This window comes from Dendrobates tinctorius, unplaced genomic scaffold (genome assembly GCF_039654945.1).
Source record: "Dendrobates tinctorius isolate UK_male_01 unplaced genomic scaffold, ASM3965494v1 ptg000082l, whole genome shotgun sequence".
In the NCBI taxonomy this organism is placed as follows: domain Eukaryota; kingdom Metazoa; phylum Chordata; class Amphibia; order Anura; family Dendrobatidae; genus Dendrobates; species Dendrobates tinctorius.
In genome coordinates this window covers 16441704-16464215 of record NW_027361750.1, presented here as the reverse complement: position 1 = coordinate 16464215, position 22512 = coordinate 16441704, and the positions used below count along the sequence as shown (strand labels likewise).

Here is a 22512-nt window from a genome sequence, read left to right as displayed (position 1 = left end):
CTGTATTAATTGCACCTGTTTGAACTCGTTACCTGTATAAAAGACACCTGTCCACACACTCAATCACAAGTCAACCTCTCCACCAAGGCCAAGACCAAAGAGCTGTCTAAGGACACCAGGAACAAAATTGTAGACCTGAACAAGGCTGGGATGGGCTACAGGACAATAGACAAATAACTTGGCGAGAAAACAGAACTCTTGGTGCAATTATTAGAAAATGGAAGAAACACAAGATAATTGTCAATCTTCCTTGGCTTGAGGCTCCATGCAAGATCTTGCCTCGTGGGGTAAGGATGATTCTGAGAAAGGTCTTATATCAGCCCAAAACTACACGGCAGGACCTGGTCAATGACCTGAAGAGAGCTGGGACCACAGTCTCAAACATTTCCGTTAGGAACACACTACGCTGTCATGGTTTAAAATCCTGCAGAACATGTAAGGTCACCCTGCTCACACCAGCACATGTCCAGGCCCATTTGAAGTTCGCCAATGACCATCTGGATGATCCAGAAGACGCATGGGACATAGTCATGTGGTCAGATGAGACCAAAATAGAAATTTTTGGTTTTCACTCCACTTGCCATGTTTGGAGGAGGAAGAAGGAGGAGTACAACCCCAAGAACACCGCCCCAACCGTGAAGCAGCGTGGGGGAAGCATCATACTTTGGGGGTGGTTTTCTGCAAAGGGGACAGGACGAGTGCATCTTATTGAAGGGAGGATGGATGGGGTTATGTATTGCAAGATTTTGAATATTTTAAGAAATGTTTAATAGGTTAGAGTAAAGTAGGGCCCAGCCAAAAGAGTCTACCTTGTCGTGGTGGTGGCTTGAAAAATATTTTGGCAGCCCTCCTGAATCTAACAAATTCTTTGGAGGGAGCTGAGACTCAATGTTGCCCAGTGACAACCCTGAAATCTGAAAGCTCTGGAAAAGATCTGTATGGAGCAGTGGGCCAAAATCCCTCCTGTAGTATGTGCAAACTTGGTCGAGAACTACAGGATACGTCTGACCTCTGTATTTGCAAACAAAGGTTTCTGTACCAAATATTGTTCTGTTTTTCTATTGTGTGAAATACTTATTTTATGCAATAAAATGCAAACCAATTATGTAAAAGTCATACAGTGTGTTTTTCTGGATTTTTTAAAAGATTATGTCTGTCTCAGTTTACCCCTTCACCCCCAAGGGTGGTTTGCACGTTCATGACCGGGCCAATTTTTACAATTCTGACCACTGTACCTTTATGAGGTCATAACTCTGGAACGCTTCCATGGATCCCGGTGATTCTGACATTGTTTTCTCGTGACATATTGTACTTCATGTTAGTGGTAAAATTTCATTCAAATAACTTGCGTTTTTTTGTGAAAAAAACAGAAATTTGGCAAAAATTTTGAAAATTTTGCAATTTTCCAACTTTGAATTTTTATGCGCTTAAATCACAGAGATACGGCACACAAAAAACTTGATAACTAACATTTCCCACATGTTTACTTTACATCAGCACAATTTTGGAACCAAAATTTTTTTTTATTAGGAAGTTATAAGGGTTAAAAGTTGACCAGCGATTTCTCATTTTTACACCATTTTATATTTAGGACCACATCACATTTGAAGCCACTTTGAGGGGTCTATATGATAGAAAATACCCAAAAGTGACACCATTCTAAAAACTGCACCCCTTAAGGTGCTCAAAACCACATTCAAGAAGTTTATTAACCCTTTAGGTGCGTCACAGGAATTTTTTTTGAATATTTAAAAAAAAATGAACATCTAACTTTTTTTCACAAAAAAAATATTTCAGGTTCAATTTTTTTTATTTTACCAAGGGTAACAGGAGAAATTGGACTGCAAAAGTTATTGTGCAATTTGTCCTGAGTACGCTGATACCTGATTTGTGGGGGGAACGACTGTTTCGGCGCATGGCAGAGCTCAGAATGGAAGGAGCGCCGTTTGACTTTTTCAATGCAAAATTGGCTGGAATTCAGATCGGATGCCATGTCACGTTTGGAGAGTCCCTGATGTACCTAAACAGTGGAAACCCCCTACAAGTGACCCCATTTTGGAAACTAGACCCCCCAAGGAACTTATCTAGATATGTGGTGAGAACTTTGAACCCACAAGGGCTTTACAGAAGTTTATAACGTACAGCGGTACAATTAAAAAATCATATTTTTTCCACAAAAATGATCTTTTCACCCCAATTTTTATTTTCCCAAGGGTAACAGGACCCTAAAAGTTATTGTGCAATTTGTCCTGAGTATGCTGATACCCCTCATGTGGGGGTAAACCACTATTTGGGCGCATGGCAGAGCTCGGAAGGGAAGCAGCGCCATTTGACGTTTTTGGCTGGAATTGAGATCGGACATCATGTCGCGATTGGAAAACTCCTGATGTACCAAAACAGTGGAAACCCCCCACAAATGACACAATTTTGTAAACTAGACCCCCTAAGGAACTTATCTAGATGTGTGGTGAGAACTTTTAACCCCCAAGGGCTTCACAGAAGTTTATAACATAAAGCCGTACAATTAAAAAATCATATTTTTTCCACAAAAATGATCTTTTCACCCTCAATTCTTATTTTTCCAAGGGTAACAGCACCCTAAAAGTTATTGTGCAATTTGTCCTGAGTACGCTGATACCCCACATGTGGGGGTAAACCACTATTTGGGCGCATGGCAGAGCTCGGAAGGGAAGCAGCGCCATTTGACATTTTTGGCTGGAATTGAGATCGGACACCATGTCGCGATTGGAAAACCCCTGATGTACCTAAACAGTGGAAACCCCCCACAAATGACACCATTTTGTAAACTAGACCCCCCAAGGAACTTATCTAGATGTGTGGTGAGCACTTTGAAACCCCCCCAGTGCTTCACAAAAGTTTATAACGCCCGGGCATGAAAATAAAAAATTCGTATTTTTTCCACAAACATGATCTTTTAGTCACCATTTTTTTTATTTTCCCAAGGGTAACAGAAGAAATTGGACCCCAAAAGTTGTTGTCCAATTTGTCCTGAGTATGCTGATACCCCATATGTGGGAGAAAACTACTGTATGGGCACACGTCGGGGATCGGAAAGGAAGTAGTGACGTTTTGGAATGCAGACATTGATGGAATGGTCTGCGGGTGTCATGTTGCCTTTGGAGAGCCCCTAATGTACCTAAACAGTGGAAACCCCCCACAAATGACCCCATTTTGAAAACTACACCCCCTAAGGAACTTATCTAGATGTGAGGTGAGCACTTTGAACCCCCAAGGGCTTCACAGAAGTTTATAATGCCAGGGCATGAAAATAAAAAAATCGTATTTTTTCCACAAACATGATCAATTAGTCCCCAATTTTTTTATTTTCCCAAGGGTAACAGGAGAAATTGAACCCCAAAAGTTGTTGTCCAATTTGTCCTGAGTACGCTGACACCCCATATGTGGGAGAAAACTACTGTATGGACACACGTCAGGGCTCGGAAGGGAAGTAGTGACGTTTTGGAATGCAGACTTTGATGGAATGGTCTGCGGGTCTCATGTTGCCTTTGGAGAGCCCCTAATGTTCCTAAACAGTGGAAACACCCACAAATGACCCCATTTTGGAAACGAAAACCCCTAAGGAACTTATCTAGATGTGTGGTGAGCACTTTGAACCCCCAAGGGCTTCACAGAAGTTTATAATGCCCGGGCATGAAAATAAAAAAATCGTATTTTTTCCACAAACATGATCAATTAGTCCCCAATTTTTTCATTTTCCCAAGGGTAACAGGAGAAATTGGACCGCAAAAGTTGTTGTCCAATTTGTCATGAGTACGCTGACACCCCATATGTGGGAGAAAACTACTGTATGGACACACGTCGGGGCTCGGAAGGGAAGCAGTGCCATTTTGGAATGCAGACTTTGATGGAATGGTCTGCGGGTGTCATGTGCATTTGGAGAGCCCCTGATGTACCTAAACTATTGAAACTCCCCACAAGTGACCCCATTTTGGACACTAGACCCCCCCACGGAACTTATCTAGATGTGTGGTGAGCACTTTGAACCCCCAAGTGCTTCACAGAAGTTTATAACGCTCGGACGTGAAAATAAAAAAATCATTTTTTTCCACAAAAATGATATTTTTGCCCCCAATTTTTTATTTTCCTAAGGGTAACAGGAGAAATTGGACCCCAAAAATTGTTTTGCAATTTGTCCTGAGTAGGCTGATACCCTACATGTGGGGGTAAAACACAGTTTGAGCGCATGGCAGAGCTTGGAAGGGAAAGAGCACCATATGACTTTTTCAACTCAGAATTGGCTGGAATTGAGATCAGACGCAATGTTGCATTTGGAGAGCCACTGATGTGCCCAAACAGTGGAAACCCCCAATTCTAACTCCAACCCGAACCCCAACACACCCCTAACCCTAATCTCAGCCCTAACCCTAGCCCTAACCCAAGCCCTAACCCTAGCCCTAACCCTATCCCTAGCCCTAACCCTAGCCCTAACCCTAGCCCTAACCCTAACCCTAGCCCTAACCCTAGCCCTAACCCTAACCCTAATGGAAAAATGGAAATAAATACATTTTTTTAATTTTATTATTTTTCCCTAACTAAGGGGGTGATAACGGGGGGTTTGATTTACTATTTATGGCGGTTTTTATTTTTGGCAGCTGTCGCACGCTAAAAGACGCTTTTTATTGTAAAAATAGTTTTTGCATCACCACATATTGAGAGCTATAATTTTTCCGTATTTTGACCCACTGAGTCATGTGAGGTCTTATTTTTTGCGGGATGAGTTGCCGTTTTTATTGGTACCATTTTCGGGCACGTGACATTTTTTGATCGCTTTTTACTCCGATTTTTGGGACGCAGAATGAACAAAAACCAGCGTTTCATGAATTTCTTTTGGGGGAGTGCGTTTACACCGTTCCGCGTGCGGTAAAATTGATAAAGCGGTTTCATTCTTCGGGTCAGTACAATAACAGCGATACCTCATTTATGTCGTTTTTTTATGTTTTGTCGGTTTTATGCAATGAAAACTATTTTATATAAAAAATAATTATTTTTGCATCGCTTTATTCTGCGAGCTATAACTTTTTTATTTTTTCGCTGATGATGCTGTGTGGTGGCTCGTTTTTTGCGGGACAAGATGACTTTTTCAGCGGTACCATGGATATTTATATGCGTCTTTTTGATCGCGCGTTATTACACTTTTTGTTTGGCAATATGATAATAAATCATTATTTTTTGCTTCGTTTTTTATTTTTATTTTTTAAGGGGTTCGCTAAAGGGGTTAACTAATGGGACAGTTTTATAGGGCGGGCCGTTACGGACGCGGCGATATCTAATATGTGTACTTTTATTGTTTTGGGGTTTTTTTATTTTCAAAAAATGAATTTATTGGGGAATATTTTTTTTTTTTTACTAATTTATTTGGCGATTTTTTTAAAATTATTTTTACACTTTTTTTTATTTTTTTTTTACTTTATTACATAGTCCCAGGTGGGACATCACTGTCCTGTCACATCACAGATCACTGTGACAGATCAGCAATCTGTCACAGGCATTGAAGAAGACTTCCTCTTGCCTGCGCTTTGCAGGCACTGAGGAAGCCAGCTTCCTGCAGGCCCCCGAAGGCCCCCGTCGCCATCTTGGATTCGGGGGCCTGGAGGAAAGGAGCCCCCCGCAGCAGCGCTGCACATTGCGTTGCCGTGGGGGGCTCAGGGAAGCACGGAGGGAGCCCCCTCCCTGCCGATGCTCCCCTTTAACTCCCGGTACACCGCGATCATGTTTGATCGCGGTGTGCAAGGGGTTAACGTGTCGGGGGCGGTCCGTGACCGCCCCTGACAAATTGTGCCGGGTGTCAGCTGTGATAATCAGCTGACACCCGGCCGCGATCAGCGGCGCTCACCACGTGGGCGTCGCTGATCGCGGTAGACGTACTATACCGTCCATGGGCATAGGGGCCCGGGTCCCATGGACGGGATAGTACGTCGGATGTCAGGAAAGGGTTAAAGTGTACCTACTACGATAAAAATTCTGTACCTCTCCATTCTTTGTAGGTGGGAAAACTTGCAAAATCGGCAGTGGATCAAATACTTTCCCCACTCTGTGTCTCACTCAGAAAAAGCCAGGTCTGACATTCTCTGGGGTCATTAACTTTTTTCCCTGCATGATGGCTCCTGCTTCTGATTGGTCATCGCATTGCAAGAGTAAAAGTAAAGGCCGGCAGAGATTAATCTATGCTAATGCCCCCTTGGTTGAAGAAGAAATTAGCATATAAACTTTAAAAGCTTATATCTAAGCACAGAAGATGAGAAATAAAAAATAAAATTATATTGTATTCAGCTCTGCTTCTGCTATTTTAGGATGTGGCCAGTTTAACATGCTATATATATGTATATATGTGTTAATATAACCACTATAAGAAGTTACAATTTGATGGCGATTACTATTAGCAATTTTTTAGTTGTGTTTTAAAATTAACTAACTGCTGTTAAATGTATTTATTGTTGTTTATCATGTGTGATAATAATTGTAAGGCAGGGTCACACCTGCGATGAATACGGATGAATGCTATGCGATAAAACATCGCATAGCACTCGGACCAGTATTCATCTATGGGGCAGCTCCCATAAATGTAATTTTTCTCGTCCGTTTTAAGCGTCCGAGTGAAATTGCAGCATGCTGCGATTTGCACCGACACTCAGCTGAGTCTCGGCGCACTCGCACCAATATAAGCATATGGGTGCGAGTGACACAGCGCACATCACTCAGATACCATCCGAGTGCTGCGCGCTACATGCCAACGCTGGCAATGGAGGAGATAGAGAAATTAGTTTCTCTGCCGCCTCCGCAGCTGTGCGAGAGGATCGAAGCACAGTTGCATGACACTCAGCTCCAGCTCGCAGCAGAGCAGGAGCCGAGGGTCATTAGCATATCGCATCCGATGCACTCGCATCGGAAGCCATACGCAAATGTGACCCCGACCTAACATCATCACTAACTCTTTTAAAGGTTAGAGGTGATATCCTGTTTTAATGTATTTGAGGAAGGAGTTGGATCAACTCTGAAACGCGTAATGCAAAAAAAAAAAAGAATCTGCATCTATCTGACTTTGGACACCCTTCACTCACTGGCAGAGTTCAGAATATAACGCAATTTTTTTCTGATTCTGAAATGTACTTCCCTGAAATCAGATTCCCTTCACTACATCATGGTGCTCTCAGCTTACATATTTCTGGACATATTAAAAAAGGGAGATGTATTCCCATGTATTAATGCATGTAAATACATATTGCCCTTCTCTACATGTGAATACATTTTGTAAAAAGTAGAAAATGTTATGGGAACATAGAACGCTAGAAATTTCCCTGTACTAAAGTATTCTCCAGGACAAGGATCACAAAAGCACACAAGAAAAAAAGATTGACAATTTCCAGGCATCAGCTATATCAGTGATGCAATTGGTGTTGAGCTCGGTCACTGCTCTGGTCTTAGTTTACAGACTGCAGTGGTGACATCATGACTATAGCATAAGAGCACTGCAGCCAATCACTGAGCTCAGTGGCTCTGCCGATGTAGGCTGCGTAAATGGCTGCGCTCAGTGATTGGCTGCAGAATTGATTCCTTTAGCAGCAGTAGTGTTGCGATAATAAAAATGCTGGACTGCCCACACAATCCTATTACTGCTCTGGGATCTCATACCCATACACGTAATTATAAATGTATCTCAGCATCTGCAGGAGGGCTGAGATATTATACCTTCCATATTACATTTATAGGCTTATAGGCAACTTGTGTACCTAGCAACTTATTGAATTCCATCTTTTTTTTGGTAGGAATTGTATAGGTGTATTTTTTTTACTAATTTGTTTTGAGTATCGTCTTAAAGGGGTTCTCTGAGAAATGTAATAAAATAAATGCGCATTTAAATATTAAACATTTTTCTATATATCTTTATGTAGCAAAAAATATGTTTTATCTAGGGCAGCATATCAGGATATAAAAGATGGCAACTGCTATCATTTGCAAACAATCCTACACTACAGAGGACACGTAGTAGGACGGACTGCATGAAGAACATCTGAGCAAGACAGAAGTCAAGTCAGAGCAGCGCCTGATCAGGCCACATGGACTCACAATCCTCTGTTCAGTCAACCTGACAGGACACTGAGTGGAGCCGGACTGAAGAAGATAAAAACGTTTCTTTAGCTGATGGAGCTTGAACATGCACCTCAATGAGACTGACCGTTTTAGTGCGCCTGCCTTGTTCTTCACATGGGTCTTCTAAGATCTAGAATGGGCTGCACAATGATATAGTGTAGGTGACAGTTGCCATCTTTAAAATCCCGAAAGAGTGCACTAGATAAAGCATACCTTTTTTGCAAAATAAAGGTATTTAGAAAAATATTTAATATTTTAATATGTGTTACCGTATATTTTTATTTTATTACATTTCTCGGAGAACGCCTTTAATTGCTTGTTCTTTGCATACTAGTGGAGGCATATAAACCTGTGAATTTCTTCTGATGGCCACTGTAAGAAATCTGTATGCATTTATTTTAATTAAGAAATAAAATATTAAAATAATAAATATTGTATTGTTAGAAATTGTCTAATCGTTGCTATCTTAAGAAATATATTTGTTAATGTTTTCAATTTTCTTCTTCCTTTCTGTAATACTATTCTCAAAAAATAAATACAATTTAATTATAGTAAAATAAAATATTAAAAATTTTCAAATAGAATGAATTTTTAGTCAGAACCAAACATTATTTCCTTTCTTTCCCCCTACCCTTATTTGTAATCCTTAATAACATTGGGCATGCGGTAAATTCCGAGGATTAGCCTATGCTAAGAGTTATATTTCATAGGAGTCAGCACATCATCCTTTTTTTGCTGGACCGACTCGTATGTTTTTAAGTTAATCCGCACAGAAATATAACTAGGTTGAGTGATAAAATTGTAGTAAACGCGTGTCACAGATTGCCGTGCTCTCCAGCTGGCCACTCTTTTATGTCCGATAATGAGCGTCTGTTTTCCTCTCGCTTCTAGGACAGTTTTCCAGCTCGTTTTGGAGGTGTCCACTTCGTCAATCAACCTTGGTACATCCATGCTCTGTATACGATCATTAAACCTTTCCTAAAAGACAAGACGAGAAAAAGGGTAAGACATAAAAACTGGTGGAAGGCTGCATCCTGGACTTTCTCCAAATCTCCAGAGACCTCTTTGAGTCAGTTTTTCCTGGTGACCTCTGAGATGAAGGCATATGGTGTGTTGTGGTCGCAGCTGCAAATTGCAGATTGCCTGCATCTGATCAATAAAGCTATAGCAATGGATTACATTCAGTCTAAGTCTTTGGGATGAGAGCATCTTTGATCTCTAGAAAGAACAGGAACTAACCAGTCAGAAACTCATTTGTGATATGAAGGGGGAACATATTAAAACTACTGGCAGCACCAGAAGCTGTAATTACAGACGATTGCATAAAGGTCCAGCTGCCGTACAGAATCAAGCATTTCTATCCACACCAGAAGGCGCTCTGTTTTATAATTTCATTATGTTCCTGCGGCCGTATTTGTTCAGCTTTGACGTAATAAATCATAAGGAGGTAGAGGTGGAAGAAAGACATTTTCGAAAAGGCCCATATTAGAAAAAAATTCCAATGTGCATTAATGGTTGACAGATGATGATATATCTTACTCTCCATGGGTCTATTCCAACCTTTTATCTCTCCATTGGGCTAAATTCACACAACTGAATAAAAAGTCGTTCAATTTTCATCCAGAAAAAAAAGGACGTTTTTTTTTCATCTGTAGTGTCATCCAGATGGAATCCTTTTATACGTCAGCATTAATTAAAATTTACAAGACCAAATACAGTTCCCTATTAGAAAAAATTGCAATGTATCAGTAAAAATCGGATGCGATATGAATGATTCTATGATTCTATGATTCTATGATTCTATGATTCTATGATTAACATAGGATCCATTTTTTTGCACATCCATAGACTTGAATAGGCGACTCTCATCCCAAATACAGGAGAGACTAGTGCTTGCCATGATTTTGTGCATGCGGACATTTGAACAGCTCTATGGAATAACATTGGCCCAAATGCTGTCAGGTTTTTTTTTTTACAAACAGCCCTTGGACCGAAAATGTGGTGTGAACATAGCCTGAGAGCGGAGAGCTTGTTCGAGTATAGCGGCAGTATATTCAGCTGAAATGGGGATTCGGGAATAAGGCAAAAACACAAGTGACCTTGTCTGCCTTCCTCATGGGCTATGTGAAGCTGTAGAAGTATGCACCAACTCAGGTAGCACAGAGTAATAAATCACAAGAGGTGAGAAGGGACTCAAAGGTAACTGTCATGAAGAATTTAGTAATAGGAGTCATACACTATAAATCAGTGAGAGGGCTAAATGATCATGCGACCTAAGTAATTATTTGTGATGCCATGGTGTCATCGCTCTACAAGAATCTCATCCTGTAACCCACCTAAATAACTGTTAGGCTAAGACCACACTTGCAACTTAGGATCACATGGTTGCACTACAACATCAGGGGCATAACTTTAATGGGTGTAGGGGTTGCAATTGCTGTGGAGCCTGGGATGGTGGGGGATAAAAAAGATCCCTTTGACCTATATGAGAAGACCCGTGACAGCTGGGGGCCATGTTGGATATTTCCCATAAGGTCCATGAGCTATTACTTACAACATCACAACCAACAGTAGTGTACACAAGCTGAGGTCTGAAGGTTTCTGTAACTGCGACCCAACAGGCAACAGAAATCTACGTTTTAGGATTTCTGCTCAGGCACATTCACTATCATTAGTTGCATCTGGCATTGCAGCTGGCAACATGGCAGATGTGATCTTAATGGGATTGTCCGGGACTCAACAATTGATGCTCTACCTGTAGATCGATGGGTGTCTGAAATCTGCTCCTGCGTTGGCCAGATATCAGCGGGGTGCTAAGGATAGCTCATTATTTCTGGAGTCCTGGTCAGAAAGAAATGTGTAAGAGTAAAGAAATACAAGGAAATACATTTATTAGAAGTATAACACACAGTATGGAGCATGGTTATGGATGAAAATTTGTTCGAGTAATTACAATTTTCCTGTAATATTCACATGATTTGTTTTTATTTGCAGATTTTCCTCCATGGTAACAATCTCAACAGTCTGCACCAGCTGATCCATCCAGAATGTTTGCCCTCTGAATTTGGGGGTACCCTTCCTCCGTATGACATGGGGACCTGGGCCAGGACTCTTCTTGGTCCTGATTACAATGATGAAAATGAGTATACTCACACGTCTTACAATGCTATCCATGTGAAGTACGCACCCAGCAATGTGGACAGAGACTGCTCTCCAAAATACATGAAAAGGTAATTATCTGCTCTCAATATAAAACCAGGGCCAACATGTTAGTAGTCCTTTATTCTAAGCAATACTTTACAAAACATAAAAGTGAGCATATACATCAGTGTCTAATAGTTCCTGGGCTACAAGTCAGAGATCCCAATCTTTCTGCACTTTGTGAGCCATATTAAGTAAATTAATGGTGAGAAGACATATAAAAAAGAGAAAGAGATATCAGACATGGAGATCCAAGAAATCATTATAACTAGAGTTGAGCGACTTTGGTCGGATGAGGTTTCGTGAAACCCGAATGAAACAAAATTTGAGTCGGATGAAACTGGTCCGACTAGGGCAAAAAAAGTCGGAGTTTCGTCCGAAACCCGACCCCAATGCACGTCAATGGGGAATAAAAGTCGGCATTGAATGGATGAATGTCATCCGCTCAATGCCGACTTTTATTTCCCATTGACTTGCATTGGGGTCGGGTTTCGGACGAAACTCCGACTTTTTTTGTCCTAGTCGGACCAGTTTCATCCAACTCAAATTTTGTTTCATTCGGGTTTCACGAAACCCGATCCGACCAAAGTCACTCAACTCTAATTATAACGACTATAGACGCCGTGTGCGGTCATCATTTTACTGGCCCCATTGACAATCTGGTCAATAGTCAGGAGATGTAAAGGGGAAATGTTAGACCGTTCTTCATCACACAAAATATCTCACCATTTTCTGTTCCCATTATTATTAGTATATATGGCTTTTTTATTTTTTATTTTCATATGGGAAAGTTTTTGAAATTGCAGACATGCTTTTATCAAACCAATATATTTGATTCATGGCTGTTTTATGTGCACACACATGTGCAATGTATAAAGAAATCTGGTGGGCAGCCCTTACTACTCTTGCTTTATGACTCACGAATAACCTATGTACATAGAGTTTAGGGGTGAAAGGTATGTTTGGTACAAAAGGAATAAAAACACTGGTATCATGGGTTCTGGTAAGATGTGTGTATGGTGTCAATATCAGCAGTGTACCTAACAGAGGAGCAAAATTGATTGTTACTAGGAATGAGAAGTTGGGGAACCAAAAACAGATCTCACATATCTGAATTATTGGTAATGTCATGGTGTAGTGCCTCAGTTCCTCCCTACCTATCCTCTAAGATGCCAGCACTATTAATACTCCTGAAGTAAAAAATCTAGAGCAACTTTAATGGGTTTACTTGTGCTTAAAGGGGTTCCACCAACTTTTTAAGCTATTCCCTATCGAGAGGCTAGGAGATAACTTACTCGCTAAGTGTTCGACTGCTGTGATCACACCAATCTTTAGAAGACTCTGAAGAGCCTCATCTTAATGCAGCAGAAGTGAAATCTGGACCTCTGTTCCATTCATTCTCTAAAGGCATGGTGGAAACCGTGGACAACAGCAATTGGCTATCTCAGGCAATGCCACAGAGAATGAATGGAACTGAGCAGAGCATGTCCAGCATGTCCAGCCACCGCTCTTTTCAGACAGAGCTCTGTTCTCAGGGTCGCTGGAGGTTCTTATATTTGAACACCCACCAATTGGCAAATTATCACCTATGCTTTAAAGAGGATCTATCAGCTGATTCATGATGTCCAAAACACAAGCCATATGAATCAGAGCCTGACTGCACAATTCAGAAAAAAACTGGCAAACTCGGATGAGGACTATAGGAAGAAGCAAGACTAATCTGGCACTGCTTCTTCCCATTTTCTTTCACAGTGGGAGACCTTCAACCACCTAGAACTTGGAGTGGTGTCAGACTTTACCTGGTTAAAATGGTGCAACCAGGCTCTGATTCATGCTGCCTATGGTTTGAGCAGGAAGAATCACTTGACAGGTCCCTTTAAGGGACTAATATATGGTATATAATACTAGAAAATAAAAAAGCCAAAATCAATTGTTTAAAAAGGTGAGAAAATCTGTGTGTGCATGCATATGTGTGAAGGATCCCTAACTATCTATTTTCTATCAAAGTCATCGAATTCGATTTATTTTCTACACTGTCTAAAATAACCCTGTTTCTCTTATCTATATCCCTGCTTCCTTTGTTTTTTTACAACTATGAAACTGTTTTCACTCCAAGAAAGACCATTGTAAACATTTATTTAATATCAGCATTCATTCCCCAGTCTTAAAGAGGACAAGGAGGTTAGACCAGATCAAGGCTATATCAGTCCATCTCATAAACTCAGAAACCTAATCTGTGGTGGGGGCGTGTTCTTTTGAGTGATGATGCCTGCTTATGATTGGTCAGCATCATATAGGGAGAAGTACACGCCCCCAGTGAAAATTCTGATAACACCCACTTATTCGAGGCAAAATACTTTGATAGCTGCTATCTCCAAAATAGAGAGGCAGTATTAAAAATAATAATAATAATTTATTCCTCTTTGAAGCCATAATTACATTCTGTGTTCCGAATAATATGAAAACTTCGATGAGAGGTCCTCTGGCGTAAAATGCCCCCAAATTTTTAAGAAAAAAAATCTGTTAATAAATTAGGCAAATGTGGGGCCGCTCAAGTGCCACAAATTGAGATTTAGGGGGACAATTAGATGATGACAATTAGCAAATTTCTGGTATAATAACTTTTGTTAGGCCATGACCAGTCCTGTCCATTACCACTAAATCCAACGCTGAGTTAGAACAGTGGTGAGCGTGGGGGGAAAGGGGACAAAGATGTCACACATTTTTGCATGACTACATATTGCACAAAAATATGTGACTGTGATATACAGTAAAACTGGTGTTAGGTCATTTTTAATGTCTACCCTTCCCTCCCACACACACACACACACACACACACACACACCATATGTCTTTGCTGGGACAAAGTATATATAACCCAATGCAAAGATTTAGGTCTGATACAATGTAATTAGCCATTACAACACTGGTCACATACAAAACCGCTTCACCCGTCTTCTACCAACCAATAGACAAGACATATCAGTGCTGCAAAACCGTGCTGTGGCTTACACAAACATGATGCATAATTTTCAAGGTTTATATATCTAAATAACATGACATAAATGGAAGAAAGCAGCCATCTATCTATCCCCAGTTGTATAGCAGCCTGCCCTGCAGCACAACTGTGGCTCTGCCGTCGCAGCTGTGACTCGCAATCAGATTAATGGCACTGACCTACACCAAGGACATGTTGGCAATTAAAATAGCAATTTAATATTCCACCGCATGGTTTACACTCTGAATAGTACTGGGATCCAAATTCTTGCTTGTTTCATAAGTCTGTGGGATTTTTCATGGGATTATTATGTACAGTTTTCATAATTGTAGGAAATATAGAGATCATTTATATAGATTAGGGCAAACATCTGAGCACACGTGATAGTACAGGAGGGAGACATTATTGCCCTTTCTTAATGATCTTGGCTGGCACAATGCTGTTAGACAATATCTCTTATGCATCTGTTAAAGAAAATCTGTTTTTTGCTACCTAATCTGGGGATAAGGAGCCATGCAGACAAGGATGGGGATGAGGAGCCATGCATACTAGAATAGGGTTTAGGGGACAATGCATACCTGGCTTATACTCGAGTCAATTTCCCAGTTTTTCGTGGCAAAATTAGGAGCCTCGGCTTATACTCGGGTCTGCTTATACAGGAGTATATACGGTATGTGATTTATGTCTCATTTGCAGTCCTCTGATTTTGCTGCTGAGACCTTCTAGGGCAGGGATGGGGAACCTCAGGCCCCAGGGCCATTTACAGCCCTCAATGACCTTTTATCAGGCCCCTGGGCAGATTTTCAGGGACCGCATTCTTGGGTATTTTGATTGCCACAAACTCATTAATTTCTTCTTGCTCTGTTAGCACACACATGCAGTGTTCACTAATGAACACTGAAGGGCATGCAATGAAAGATTACATCATGACACCAGTGCCAGAGTCAGGATGTAATTTGTTGGCGGAGTTTGTACGGCCCCCGAAGGATGGTATAAATATCCAAATGGCCCTTGGCAGAAAAAAGATTCCCTACCCCTTTTCTAGGGTGACGTCACTGACGTTCCTCTGTGGTTGGGGGCAGGAAGGAGAAATCATCACCGGTAAAGGGTAGAAGACAGGTGGGATGACGGGACCACTACTTCACAGTGGAAACAGGGTCAAATAAGTAAATAAATGTATTTAGAAAAGTTTTCCTTTGTTTCTGTAAAGAGGCAGAATGTGGACAACACCTTTTAATATGGTCTATATGTGGCAGGGGCCGGACTGGGGGGTGGTCCACTGCTTACCACGTCAGGACGACACAGACACCAGGCGAAGCAAGGACAAGACGGAGGCAGAGTTCAGTTGTAACAGTTCAGGATTTTAATCGTCGTCCTCCTGACGACCACAACCTCGCACCGCAGCCTCTTTACAGTTCTCCGTCTCCAGGCCTGGGTACCTGCACCTTTCCTCCAGTCGAAGTAACATCCCTCGCGGATCTTTCGCTGGGGCTGTCCTAGACCAATCTACCGCCAGCACTTCACCTGCTCGAGGTCGTCGTCCAATCGGTACCCCCGGGGCCTCGTCTGTCCTGCGGTCCGTCGGGTCAGGGCCACCCCCTGACTGTCTCTTTCCTGTCAAGTCCCCTAGTCGAGCTCTTCGCCGAGCGCCTCCCGGGACTAGCCTGCCTGGAACCCCAACCAGTCCTATTTATCCCCTCTCTCACCGGGAATTCCCCTCCTGGATTCCTATCTCCCTGCCCCCCCTGACTAAGCGTTTCTCAAGCCCTAAGCTGCTGTTGAGTCCTGAACTATTCCCCCCCTGCGATCTTGTGGTCATTTCTAGGTACTGCACTCTCTTGTCTGTCTTTCCCAGCTATCACCCTGCTGTCCTTGTCAATCTCTGTCCATAGTGCACCAACCGTTCCCTCCTACTTCCAGTCAAGTCTGTGCGTCAAGTCACCTTCCCCACACTCCCCCTTCCTTTGTCCATTGTCGTCCCGACAATCGTACGCCCTACCTACGTCGTCCTGAAGCTTGTCCACAGTCTGTTGTCGGACCGGTCGTTGGGCCAAACCTGCTGCCCACGGGGGCTGAACCAAACCGGAAGCATCATGCTCCGAGCAGCCTACTGCTACTCGCCGGCACGTATGCCACGTGACAACTCCTTTCAGGTTGGTGAGGTCCACCCGGACTATTCTACAGCATGTACCCCCCACTTCTCTCCCCTCTCTCCCCTTCTACTACCTTCAGCTGTCCGGAATGCCAGGACCGAGGCCTGTTGCCTACCAGGTCATCACTGGTGCCCGCCCATCCTTTTGGGGTGTCCATGGTGTCAGGGACCTGACTGACGGACCACTGTCTAGTGCGATATCTCTCGTCTCTTCGTCCTTCACTTAAAAAGAGTCATGGTAGGCGTTTTCGTCACATTTACCTCATACCCGGGACCTGTTACACACACTTTTTTTTTTGTTAAACACACTACTTATTAAATCAACTTTAACATACTGTTACTTTTACTTTAATAACAACAGGAGTTACTCAACTGGAGTAACCCTGTTTTCTTTTTTTTTCCTTTGTTTTTCGTTTCCGTTTTCCTCTTTTTTTTCTTTTCTTTTTTTTTTTTCAACACAACATTTTCTCACAACATCTTTGTTTAAAACGGAATATAAATGCTCCCCCTCCCTTTAGCATTAGTATCTTCTCCCCCACATCCCCGCTATGTCAGGAGAAAAAGGTAAAGCAATAAAGAACGTTTTTTGTTTAACCTGGACGAAAAACTGTCTTTGTGGCCTGCACAACGGTGCAGCGAAATCCCGACAGTCCGGGCCATCTAGCCGGTAGCAAGGGGCCCCACAGCCGTGGAGCTCCCGGGATACAGGGAGTGTCTCTAGGGGTCCTTTTTATGGGCGCTCATGGTCTTCGGGTTCAGCGATTACGGCTACCGCGTAGTAGCCATGGGGACAGTACTCCCTGTAGTACGATACCAGGTCCCCCTCCTGCAACGTCCGGCCATGACGGATGGAGGTCACATTGATGTACACCTTCTGGCCAGTTGCGAGGTCCCGAATGAACCCGTATCCCTTCTCCAGGTTGGTGTACACGAGCCGCCCCATAGATCGTGAAGCCACCATGCCAGCCTCCCCTCTCATGGACCAGGTTCCAGACCTCCTGCTCCCTGGCCTTCTTCTTCCGTATGACCTCCGCGACCCGGACGGAGGGTCCGGTGTAGGCCCCGGAGTCCGGTGGGCGGGACACGGCCAGGGTTGAGAGCGGGGCAGAGGCGACCACAGATTCCGGCAACCCAGCAGCCGCTGGGGCTGGGCGGCGGGCAGGGGCAGCCCCAGGTCCCGGTGGATAGGCCGAAGGGGTCGACAAGCAGGCCGCGGCCGGCTCCAGGGGTGACGCAGATGCGGCTGTGGGGCAGGCCGCAACTGGAGTCGTGGACGGGGCCGGAGCGGCGGCCGGCTTCAGGGAATAGACCGCTGCTGGTAGGTGGAACGCAGCAGCGTCGGCAGCGAGCTGGTCCTGCACCGGCGACACCGGACGTGGCGCCGCCGGGCGGGGTGGCTCGGGGACGTGGGCAGAGGCGTCGCTCAGCCTGGCGGAGGCCGCAGAGCCCTCCGCAGCCGGGTCTACAGCAATGCAGAAGGCCGCCATAGTGCCATAGTCCAGCAAAGTGCCATAGTCCAGCATATATAGCAGAGACGAGTGGCCAACACTGAACAGCAGAGGCAATCCAGGTAGGAGAGCTCCAGGAGGTTTAACTGAACAGATTAACCCTTGCACTGCTAGCAAGGAAAAAACTGCACTGTTTAATACGATAGTGAATACTTCTAACCAGAAGTGGCAATCCTCCAGCCCCTCTCTGTTGCAGTATATCCGTGACAGTACCACAATGATTTGATATAATATGGAGAAACTGCATTTCTACTAAGAAAAACTATAGCATTTTAGGATACTCATAAAAATCAATGTCTCTGCAGAAAAGTTAGATATGGTGCTCCTCTACCATGGCTTAGGCACTTGTAACATCTTCGATATGGCCTCTGTTCATAATGGGTGTACATTAAAGTGGAAGCGTGTTTGACAGACCTCATTGATTTCAAGACTCCATTGATTTCACTGCACGATATACAATTCTTGCAGTTAAAGTGACAGAACCACGAAGAGGCCTCTGAATGTAGGTGGAAAAATGTGGAATTCTTGGGCCAGTCATATCAACAAATTGGAGACATGATTGCACCCGTATGCAGCATGGTACTCTCATTTACAACACAGACATAGCTACAAGCTACTGAAACTAGCAAAATCTAGTCCACAAAGACAACACTACTACATGCTGCTCATGCCCACTACCACGTTGACTTCCATCCATCACACTACGGACCGTTGTGCACACAGACAGCAAACTCACCGAAATGACTAATTTGACATTAAATGTGAAATTCCTGAACTCCGACACATAATCAATAAACAGTGCCGTCCACATACCTAGCACCATTTTTATTCATATGTTAGAAGAGGCCAATGTACTTCGTTAGGGCCTAGGGCCCACATGTCATTGTTGTCTCAGCACATCCTATAGCTAGATCTCTGATTTTCACTAGTTTGGTATAGAATTACAAAATATGCTGTTTCTTCTTTTCCATCAGGTCCCAATCTGTGGTAGAACCTGGCACTTTGATGCACGAGGACCACAGAGACAGTGAGAACACTCAGCCGCTGCTCGCCCTGGACTGATCTCCTGGACACCACTGCAATCACTTTACAAATCACCAACAGTCTTTTTTTTTCTTTTTCTGTCACTTTGCAAAATATTCACCAGCTTTTTGGACAAAGTGCAAAGACTTGTTTAATTTCATTGCCATAGTGCCAATAACAGGAGATATAACTGTGAATATTCTGTAACTGCCAAAAAGGACCTAACAAAGTGCATTAGAGCTCTCCATATAGTAAGACATATACTGTACTGCCTAATGTAAAGGAAATATATAGGGGGCATTTTCTGGGAAAAGCTTATATGGCCAGTATTTTTATACCATGTCTTATGGATCCCAAGAGGTACCAAGTAAATCACCAGCAGAAAGTTGGCAAAATATGACAAAGTTTAAGCAAATCTGAAGTTTAAATAATGAATCTATTAAAGAGATCAGGTTAGTTGTGATCATAGACGCATATACCTGGCACACTGTAACATATTTTTCATTTTTTTGCTTATCATTTTTTGGAAATTGTTCTTGCCTTGTGGAATTGGATCCAGTGTGTATTGAATGTTTTTGTACCAATGTACGCACATCTATTCACATGTACACACATCAGACTGAATGTAAGCAGGTTTACCCGTTATTGCCTGAGGTCCTGATTGGGTGGTCTCCACTATACACTAAATATTAAAAGACATTGCATTAATTAGTTTTTTTATGTAATTAGTTATGCCGGTTATCATTACTGATTTTTACAATTCCCTGAAATTCTTCATGTTGCCCTGGACAGGGTCCAATTGTTGGGACCTTCAGGGATCCTGAACATTTGGCTCTACAGAGTGCCATCTGAATAGAGCGTAGGTCGGGCATGTGCACCCAGTGTCAGACTGAAGAACATTGGGCCCACCGGAGGATTTGATTCTGAGGGCCCATCTTTCTCCTCCACTGAAAAGCCATATAGCAGCTGCAAGGTTTGCACTATGAACTCTTCTGAAGGAGAAGCTAGGGCCTCCAGTTCTCTGGAGGGCCAGTCCAACCCTGTGTGCACCTCTGCTCCATTCATTGTCTCTTGGATTGCCGGAGATAGCAACATGCTGTACTCTGACATCTTCTTCAGCAGTCTCGTCCAGAATGAATAGAGCGATGGTGCCCCATCTTCACCTCATCTCCAAGCAGATGGGAGACTGCTGGACCCTATTCTCAGGATCAGTGGGTGTCCCAGCTGGTGAGACTCCAAGACAGCAGTAAGTTATCCTCTGTCCTACTGATGAGGAATAACTTAAAAACTTGATTTAAAAAATGGTGAAAAACTAGACTAGAGTCTAATGATGCTTCAAATACACCCACATCAGCCACTGTACATGTAGAAATCATGGGGCCTCATGAAAAATTCCTACTTATACAACCACCCAGGGCACTGGAACAAATCACTATTCGTGTTAAAATGGGCACAGAGGTGGTGGCACTGGCAGTGGTGTCAGTATGTTACTTACACTAAGTTTGAATAGTTGTGGAGGTGAAGCTAGGGCGCTCTAAGAGGTCATCACCGCTACCTTCCATGGGTCGTCAGTGGTGAAAGAGCTCTGACCGCTGAGTCTTCTGCTGCTCCAGCAATTACAGCGGTGCTCGTAACGCTCAAATTTGCAAGAAACTTGCTTTTTTTCTCCAATGAGAATACAACTAAAAATTTACCCTGACCTCAACACCCACTGAAGGGGTAAGTATTTACCTGAGAGGCACAGCTATTTAGCTTTGGTCCCTCCACTTTCCCAACTCACGGGAATCATAGCAGCTGCACGGTCTGCCTCCATTGGTTTACACTGTTATACAGGATCAGTAAATCTCTCCAGTGCATTTTTCCACAAAGAGTATAGAATAAATTCATGGTTTGTCCTCCCTTTGCAAATGCTTTTTAAAATGATATAAAACCTACATTATGATGACACATTTGGCTTTATTGTGTTCATGTCCTTTTTCAATCACTTATTATGCTTCTACCCTTTTGGATGTTCCCGCTGAGGCATTCCACTTTCAGTTGTCTGGTTGTCAAACTCAGTCTTGGCCTGGGTATTACCGATGGCATTTTCTATTCACCTTACATTAAGTTTACTTTTATCAGTGGCAAATCCCTTAGCATCAAGAAATGTTGCCTGTAACATATAATCCTGACTTTTCTTTTCTACATGGTATGCAGTTGATGTAAAAAGTCTACACACCCCTGGTTTTCCAGGTTTGGTTTGTATTATGTTATAAAATCATACCAAGAATATTCATTTCAGAACATTTTCCACCTTTAATGTAGTTGCATAAATATGAACACCCTTAAACTAAAATTTTGCTGATGTACCCTTTATATTCATGACAGTATTAAGATTTTTTGGGGTTGGGGTCTATCAGCATGACTACAGCTGGCAATGTTTCCTCATTCTTCCTTGCAGTAGCACTCCAAAATCTGACAGAACTGCAACAGCATCTCCTGTGTACAGCGCCCTCTTCAGGTCAACCCACAGATTTTTAATTGGATTCAGGACTAAGCTCTAGCTGGGTCATTCCAAAGCTTTGATCTTCTTTTGGCGAATCCATTCTTTTGATGATTCTTAGGTATTGCTTAGGGTTGGTGTTGTGCTGAAAGGTAGAATTCCTCTTCATCTTCAGTTTTTTAGCAGGGGCTTTAAGGCTTTCATGCAAAATTAATGGATATTTGGAACTAAAGCCACAGTTCCAGTTGCTGAAAAACACCCCTAATGGATAATGTTGTCTCCACCATGCTTCACTGTGGGTATAATGATCTTTTTTGTGATGTGCAGTATTGGCTTTACGCCAGACATACCTTTTGGAATTATGGCCAAAAAGTCTAACCTTGGTTTTATCAGATCATAATATGTTTTCCCACATGCGTTTGGCAGACATGATGTACTTTTTGTCAAAACATAGTTGGGATTGGATGTTTTTGTTCGTAAGAAAATGATTTTGCATTGCCATCCTACCCCACAGGCCAGACATATGAAGAATACAGGAGACTGTACACAATACTTATTTTCCACCATAATATGCAAATAAAAGGAAAAAAAACAGACAATGTGATTTTCTGGATTTTTTTTTCTCAGTTTGTCTCCCATAGTTGAGGTCTACCTATGATGTAAATTACAGACGCCTCTCATCTTTTTAAGTGGTGGAACTTGCACTATTGCTGACTGACTAAATACTTTTTTGCCCCACTGTATCTAATTAAACATTAAGGGAACCATCAGCTGATTTGGTGGGATAAGCCATCAATGCTAAAATCCAATAAAGTGCCTTTATCCTATTTTTCATACCTTTAAAAGTCAAACTATATTATATATATATATATATATATATATACACTCACTGGCCACTTTATTAGGTACACCATGCTAGTAAGGGGTTGGACCCCCTTTTGCCTTCAGAACTGCCTCAATTCTTTGTGGCAGAGATTCAACAAGGTGCTGGAAGCATTCCTCAGAGATTTTGGACCAT

At 42.6% G+C, this 22512-nt stretch overlaps 1 protein-coding gene across 2 annotated transcripts in view; it reads left to right on the top strand.

The window, feature by feature from the left end:
* Positions 1-22065, top strand: part of CLVS1 (clavesin 1) — a 109770-nt gene extending 87705 nt beyond the window's left edge. For both annotated transcript variants that reach the window (XM_073583945.1, XM_073583946.1), the window contains exons 4-6: positions 9022-9132; positions 11125-11360; positions 18964-22065. In XM_073583945.1, coding sequence (XP_073440046.1) covers positions 9022-9132; positions 11125-11360; positions 18964-19051 — 435 coding nt within the window. In that variant the 3' untranslated portion in view covers positions 19052-22065. The remainder of the gene's footprint in view (positions 1-9021; positions 9133-11124; positions 11361-18963) is intronic.
* Positions 22066-22512: the final 447 nt, after the last annotated feature.